Source organism: Lepisosteus platostomus, chromosome 17, assembly GCF_059453375.1.
Source record: "Lepisosteus platostomus isolate fLepPlt1 chromosome 17, fLepPlt1.hap1, whole genome shotgun sequence".
NCBI lineage: Eukaryota > Metazoa > Chordata > Actinopteri > Semionotiformes > Lepisosteidae > Lepisosteus > Lepisosteus platostomus.
In genome coordinates, this window is record NC_142627.1 from 16831785 (window position 1) to 16840353 (window position 8569).

Consider the following 8569-nt stretch of genomic DNA (forward strand, 5'->3'; position numbering starts at 1 on the left):
CTGTGACTGGGATTTTCCAAATAGCAGCAAACAATTGACAAGGCTCCTTTGGCAGAAAAGGTTTGGATTAATTGGCCCCAGGGTTCTTGATGAAACAACAACTCATGGTTTCTCAGGGACCTGCAGGCTTCGAATTATGTCAGAGAGAGATTCACTTCTCCTCCAATCAGCAGCAACTCTTCTCTCATTCTCCGAGGAACTTGCATTGTGTCAAAAGATAAAAGACTCAGTGGGTGGAATGTCAGATCCTTCCCTATTCTACCCATGCAGCACAGGAGTCATTGTTTTGAGACGAAACATGTAGAAACAATTAGCATTGTCACACTGGAAGGGGCATAAAAAATGTAATGCAAAATTAATTATATGGGACATAACATTATTGTATATATATATTACCCAGTAACTGATTAGCCACTGATTAGAGATCAATAAAATGTACTTACTAAATAAAAGAAGCATGCAGGAGAGTGTTTACTATAAACCATACAAACTGAAACTGAGCACTAAATTCCTTAATTCTCAACTGCATATTAATTGTGACTAGGTGTAAAGTCATGTCTATAGTGCATTTGTGTGAGAAATAGAAGATGGCATGTGATGCTCCCAATTGGCACACCTGCAAACAAGTCATTAGCCACCTCTCAGCAGACCAGCAGTGATCTGTTGCTGACAGTGTGCACTTGGTGGGACTTTCTGAGTGAAAAAGACATGTGGCTATACAGTATGTGCTACATATCTGAAATTTGATGGAGTTAACCTCTAGCAGGGAATTTTAATTAATAAAAATATTAGTAAAGGGAATTTTAATTCATAAGTGGGTGGGATAATCTTTAATTAAGATTAAAGCCCAATTAATTGATATTATTATATGGCTGTAGCATTCAGATACAATCAATGCACTGCCAGGTTCTATGTGTCAATGGTGAAAGGTTTGGGAATTTCAGTGCATGTTCCAATTGCAAAGCCAAATGCCTTGAATATAAGTTATAGACTTGGCTTACTCCAATTGTTTATTAAGTGAAAATTTAATTATTGATAAGCTATGGATCAGACTTTGAGCAACCAACTCTTATAATGATCAGGCTAGTTGTTAACAACATAATTTTCTTTAATACACTAGCTTACTCATTTTGCAGTATTACATATTTTTATACTGTATGTGTGAATTAATAATAGATGCTGTATACCTCCATTGTTTATGAATGCAGCGCAAACTACCTCACAAACATTGTGACCAAGGAGAAAGGTTGATTTAAACACTTAGAGAAACACGGATCATAAGCTGTTTGTGTCGTACTGAGTGGAGGCACTCCAGCTGGCTCGTTATGTCGGTTGCTAATGGCCAGTTCCTTTGTCCTTGGTTACAAAGACATTGGTACCTACCCACAGTATTAAATGGCTGCATTAATTTATATCCCACTTGGATGAGAAATTGTGCAATAAAACAGGGAAAGACACATTCACCTCTTAACTATAGCTGCTGCTTGAACAGTCAGGAGGTTATATTACAGATGAAGAATTTACGGTGTGGTACGGTACGGTCAGGAAATACAGCACCCTACTCATTGGAAATAAATTATCTTTATCTGAGAGACTGGAGAATGATAACAAAAATATATTTTACAATATCTAAATATCTTTACTAAAAACATACTAAATAATAATGCTGCAGTTACTGTATATTTTTGTGTCTAATGGCTTAAACCTTGTGTGAAGTCTTCAGAAATGTTTTGATAAAAACAATCACATACTGTACTGTATATACAGTATAAAGTAAATAACACTGTGAACTATGGTACTCACCCTCCCAGTATTATACTACAATCTGTGACACATGAACACATGAAGAAAGTAAAAAGTGTAGTATAGAGTGAGGATGTCATAATTTTAAGAGTACGTAATCAATGCACTTAGAGGCATTTCAGTTTCCCCAGAGTAAAGAAGAACGTCAGCAGGTCTGTGCTGTTTTGTAGGCAATCAGTAGGTTGGAAAACCCTAAAAGCTATTCATTACCATATGGATAGGCAATACAATGCAGAGGAGCCAGGTGTGGAGGATTGTGACCATACCAAATGGTACCAATTAGATTTGTGACTGCTGTGTTTTGCACCAGCTGTAAAGTGTGAATGAAGTGTGATGGGAGTGGTACACTTTGACAATGACGGTTACAAACAGAATTGAAATTAGCCTCAAAATACTCAATTACCAGGTTCTGAACATTGTATAATCATTTAAGTTAGGCCATATATCTCAAATACTGCATTCTTTTTGATGTGCCACATTGATTAACCTTAGTAAAATTATAATAAAATAATCCGATTTGTTAACTGAATTAACATTTACTGTATATAAATGCTGCAAGAGCTTTGCCATGTAATTCTTTGTCTTTCTGTCATGTGCTCATCTTGTCTCGTACGCAGAGCGCACATACAGTATATTATACATACAGAGTACACACTCACATACTTAATGCAGCTTTGAGCATGGGGGACTGATCTCTTTGAATTGTAACTACTTCTTCTCCTGTCAGTTTTAAGAAAACTTTTATATTCATTCTACAGCTGTGTGTTTTGTTATTTAGGCCTAATGACAGAGGTTATCTATATAAAAATCGCATATTGTCATTGGTCTGCACAACAAAGTGTTTATATTCATACTAAAATGTTGCTTATACCGTGTAATCCATTAAAATTATTCAAACAAGGCACTCAAAGTACAAGTATGCAGTCCTCTACTCACAGACATTAGTGGGCATTAAAAAACAAAGCTCATTGTTTTTTTTTCTACTTCAATCAAGACTGCTCATTTTAGGTCTCCGAGAAGTTTGTACTGTATGCGTTTCAGACAATGCTGTTCAGAACCACCAGAGTTTGATCATCTTTGTAATAACCTCTCCCTTGTCACATTATATACCTACAGCAAACCCTACCAGACCGGGGGCTGAGGGCTACCCTGGTCCCTCAGAGGTCATCCGGGAGTCCAGCAGCACCACAGGCATGGTGGTGGGCATCGTGGCAGCTGCCGCCCTCTGTATCCTCATCCTGCTCTACGCCATGTACAAGTACCGCAACCGTGATGAGGGCTCCTACCATGTGGACGAGAGCCGTAACTACATTAGCAACTCGGCACAGTCCAATGGCACAGTGGTGAAGGAGAAGCAGGCTAACAGTGCCAAGAGCTCCAGCAAGAACAAGAAAAACAAGGATAAAGAATACTATGTCTGATCTTACCTTTAAAAGAAGAACACTTGTATAATAATTTAGTCTTCATTTTATCTGAGACATGGTATAATAAACTTACTTTACTTTTTACTCAAGCACATTGGACAAAAAAGGATTAACAAACAAACTGGAATGTGGCCAGCAAGAAACAGACTGAGCAGAATAAAAAGAAAAAACAAAAAAAAACACAAACCAACCAACCAACCGACAAGCAAAACATTGACATTTCATGCTTTTGTTTCAGAGAAACAGGAGCCAATTTAGGGGACAACAAAATGTCATAAACAGTCAGTGTTTTCATTTACGTTGCCTGTGTTTGTGTTGCTGGGACATTTTCTTAAAAAAATGCCGCCAAGCATTCATAATGGAAGAAGAATGATAAAACTAGAAAGGGAATTGGAAAAAAGAAACAAGCTACCTATAACTGAGGAATCAGCCAAAGTATTTGCACTTTCCTTAGAAGCGATGGAGGCCAGATCAGACTGTTGTTTGGCCCAGCTAACAGACCTGTCCAAGGTGCAAAGAAGAGAAAAAGGAACTGGTTACAATAAGACTCATTTAAAAATACTTTCGTGTTGTCAGGAAGGAAAATGGAGGCCTTAATTTCAACCCAATGTGAAATCTAAGGCAGATGTTTTTGCAGAATTATGAGGATGTCTAGATGCGATCATTTGGGAAAATCCATGCACGCAAAGTATCTTATTACATATGTTTATATACAGTACAAACACATCTATATGTGCTTTCTGGACCGTGATGAGTGGTGTTTTATAGCCTGTTGTATAGACGATGCAAACTATATCTGCTCCTCAGCCATTTTTAGTAAAAAAGGAAAAGAATAAAAAAAGAAAAATAAATGTTATTAAGTGTTGCTAGATATAGAAGAATTTTATGATGACATCTGCTATGATTTTGTTTTCATTTTATTAATTTTTTGTTTTCTACAGCCATCAATTCTTATGTTAACCTCTTTCCCCAGAAAGGCCTAACTTGCTACTGTATGACTGCCCTCTAATGTTGTATGAAGGAGTGAGCCAAAAATTAAGTACACAGGACTTAGTCATTTTTTGCTTAAATTATACAGCAGTCACGTTAGTAAGGGGCGTTGTTATGGGGAAAGAAACTATTAAACAGAAAATCATAGTTCAATATTTAACCTCCAGAATCTACAAAATAACAATAAGACTAAAGGAGTCACCCCAGCCCTACCCTCAAGAAACATTAAGACCTCATTTCATTCTATTCATTCCGTCTGTGTATGTATTTTCATTATGTCACTATTTTGCTTTACTGATCCCTCTGTCCAGAATAAAGAACAAAATGAACTGCAATTCTACAACAACAAAAACAACTACAATTCAAATTCTTTGCTAAATTCACAAATACGTTTCTTCTTCGTTCTACATTTTATGCGGCAGTACTTCATTGACCTCAAATTAAAAAAATATTAGAAGAAAACAGATTCGTTTTTAAAAAGTATAAATGAAAAAATATTACACACTGTAAGTGAACTTAAGACATTGATTAAAATACTAGATGAATGTGTGACATAATTGTTACCATTCTACTGAAGGTTTTCATTAGGAGATGTATTCCCTTTCACTCTGAATATTCAATTGTACTGTTCTGCATTTTATGTCTTCGTACCTAAAAGAATATGATTGCACATCTTGTGTGGAACAAAGCTTTATTTTGGTGCTTCTCATTTATAGATTTTCATATCATTTAATATCATTATTATTGGCATAATCATGATTGCTATTGTTTATTTTTTGCATACAGATTTATCTCCAAAATAAAATTTGAATTCACAGAGAATATTGGGCAATTTGAGTTGGCATTTTATTCTTTCATCTTTTTCATGTTATTTATGGATGATTTTCCCAGCAATAACCCATATTGTAATGTACCTTCTTAGAAAATACAAAGGGAATACATTAGGCTCAGAGAGGGTATACTTCAAGGGAACCTGGCTATATCTCTACAATGCCTCCTGGGAGAAATATAGATGTTCACACTTTTCAGACAGGAAGGAGGAATCTAAAATAGGCTTAAAATAGCAGGGGCAGCAGCCCAGCACATCCACATGTGAGCAAATGTTTAGTTTCAGCAGACAAATGGCTAACTGATCTTAAATGTGTGTGTCCTTTAGCAGTTATTTTAAATGGACCTACAGTATGACTAAAGGCAAAGCCATGAGCCATTTTACACAGTCAAATGTCTTTTGAACAAAAAGGCACGTCCCTCTGAACTTGATTCAGGGTACAGCACCAGTTAAGAACAGCTTAGATCATCTTTGGAATACAACTTTGTAATAATAATAATAATAATAATAATAATAATAATAATAATAATAATAATAATAATAATAATAATAATAATTCCAGTGGAAGATCAGTATCAAACAGAAGCTTTCACCAGAACATTTACAAAGATATCATGGAGGAATAGAGAGCAGAAGGACAGATCTCTGATCAGAAATTTCAAGCTCTCAAATTAATTGAAATATCCCATTCCATGGAATTGAAAATTGTTGTCCATTAGTTTTTAGAGCCCCTACAGTATATCAAATAAATGTAATTGCAATGATTTTGCAACATGCTCCTTCGGAGAGCTGAGACCTGGCTGGGAGAAGGAGTAAGATGAACCAAGAGGCCTCTGCAATAGTGTGGGCATGTGGACAGTGGATGGCTGCTAATCAGTCAATCTCGTGAAGAAAACCTGACTCGTGTTAATAGTGATGTGGTAACCAGTGACTGATATGAAAGGGGCTGCTGTTCTTCCTGAAATTTCATTATCAGCTCAATTAAGAACTTAACAAGATTATAGTCAAAGTTACTTATGGTGAAATGACAGTAACTATTGACAAAACAAATACAATTTGCAGATATCTTTTAAAAGTACAATGTCATGAAGCCAGGAACACTGCCATTAAATAATATGAATGGGTAACTTTTGTAACACTGTGCATTTAAGAGTCTGTCAACTACGATACTAGCAGCGCTGAAAGGAGAATTGCCTTCCTTTAATGTTAATGTATTAATGACATTCTGAAAATGCTGTGTAAAACATTAATGCCTCTATCACCAATAAGATGTCCTTTGTTTTTATGACTAACAGACAAAAGCAAAAACTAATTGTAGAAATTATAGATAAATTAAGGAATTTAGAACTCATTAAGATTATATTTAAAAAATATTTAGTACTTTGGTCAATTAAACAACTTCAATAATATTGTATGAAATATGTTTCTTAAATTATCTTGACACATTTTTCATTATTAATATTAACCATACATAAGACACATTGTAAGATAAAGAAGGTTAAAAACAAGAGCTTTTTAGTTTACTCACAGAAACCATTAATTTTATATATATATATAGGTATCTTATAAGGTATCCAAGTAAAAATATTGTGGCATTTAGACCTTTGTTTTATCCAACTGTGCCAATTATTCCCAGTTTTACCATTTGGAACATTCTTGGTGAGTTACATGGAGAACCACCCAACTCACACATGAAAACCAAGGCTCTTAGTTACATTTTACATTCAGCTTCAGTCATAGTCTTCATGAAACCACAAAAGTAGCAAAATATAAGCAAAAAGTGCAATGCAATGAGAATTGAAAGTGAAGGAATATGCCATTTTTCATAAAAGGATTAAAGGACTTACTTGTTCTTTCATGTTTTCATCTAAATACAGTATAACAAATGCTCGTTGTGTACGTATTTTCAAATATATTTAAATATTCTTAAATACTATTAAATACTATACAGTCAAATAATGGCTTGATCTAGTCATCAGCTCCATGATCAGAATTAAAGCTGGTGCTTTACTTTTACAAAAGAAAAAAACGTTACTTTTTGCAACTTTTGTACGCAATGGTACAGTACCTCATATTTGGGGTTTGCCAGTCTTGGCAATGGATGATGTCATTCCTCCTTTCTGTCTTTACTGTTCAGGCTTATGACACTCTGTGACCATAGAATTACTCTTTCCTGTACCATCATCTAATTCTGAAACAAAAAGATAACTTCCCAACACAAAGCATTCATATCTTAAATACCCTTATCCTTGGAGATATCGATAAATATTGAAACAATACATCTATTGATTGCCAAAAGGTAAACCCTTTTATTTTGTTAGTTGGTTTGTTTTTTTTATTTTGTTGCAAGGCCATTTTATTCATTGTTGGAAATGCTACGCAAGTGGAATTTACTGTTTTGTTAATAAAATGTTTCTTATTATAAACCATGTTTTTGCTGTTACTGTTGTTTTCTGTGCCACTATATGAGGCATCAGGCATCAGCAGAATGAATGGAGGAAACTTTTCCTTGTCTTTGCTTGACTAGTGGGCAGTTACAAGACTGAGTGGAACATGCAGCCAAGTCCTGTTAGCAAAGATATCGATCTCTCCTCTAACATAATGGAGAGGTACAACTCAATCAGTGCAAGAAGAACGGTTCTATCAAGAAAGCACCCATCCACTTTATTTCCTATTTCAGATGTATCACACACGGATCCTCCGTGTGCTTTGTAGATACCCTACGGTAAGGTTTTAATGTCAGATATCAGATTATTGGTATATTTTTATTTACAACAAACAGTGAAAAGGTCATGTCCAATGACGCATTTGGTTCTTTCAGGGAAAACAAGTTTGTTTCACTCTGGAATTACAGGCACATTGATAAATCATTTAAAAATGCCCTGCAGACTGGAAATCTTTGGAAAGTTACAGAGTCAGATTCAATTATCTGGGGATCCTGACGAGTCAGTAAAGTTATTTAATATTACATTATTATGTTTATATAAACCTTTTAACGTGCCAGAGTAGTCAAAGATTCACATTTTTCTTAAGGATTTTCACTTTCTTAGAAGAGAGAGTGGGGATTACCTATAACAAAGGACTACCAACAAAATATGTTTCCATGTTGGGGATGAAATCATGTTCCCAAATTAAACTTTTTGAATTTACTTGATTACTATTTTGAGGTTTTCTACATATAAACAGTAATCAACATACAGTATATATACATCATTCTATATAAACAGTACAGTACTTCCTATTTAAATATACTGTAAAAGCTATATACTGTACATCCCTAATTCCAAAGTATTGCAAATAATTATTTCAACATGACTAAATGATCTTTTAATCCTAGACATTCTGAAATTCTTAAAGAATGCTTGAGATAATTTCCTGAGATCAACTTAGAGTTTTTTTTTTAGTTTTGTACAGGTTATTACTTAATGTATTGTTCATTCTAATTAATTAAACATTTCAGTAGCACAGTACCTTTAATTCCTTTGTATGTCAATAACAAAAAACACTTTTCTTCATTTTTATC

The 8569-nt window shown here is 34.7% G+C and overlaps 1 protein-coding gene across 26 annotated transcripts in view; it reads left to right on the plus strand.

The window, feature by feature from the left end:
• The window catches only part of nrxn1a (neurexin 1a), a 352697-nt gene extending 345222 nt beyond the window's left edge, over nt 1–7475 (plus strand). For all 26 annotated transcript variants that reach the window (XM_088610470.1, XM_088610478.1, XM_088610489.1 and 23 more), the window contains one exon: nt 2920–7475. In XM_088610470.1, the coding sequence (XP_088466596.1) occupies nt 2920–3224 (305 nt within the window). In that variant the 3' untranslated portion in view covers nt 3225–7475. The remainder of the gene's footprint in view (nt 1–2919) is intronic.
• Nucleotides 7476–8569: the final 1094 nt, after the last annotated feature.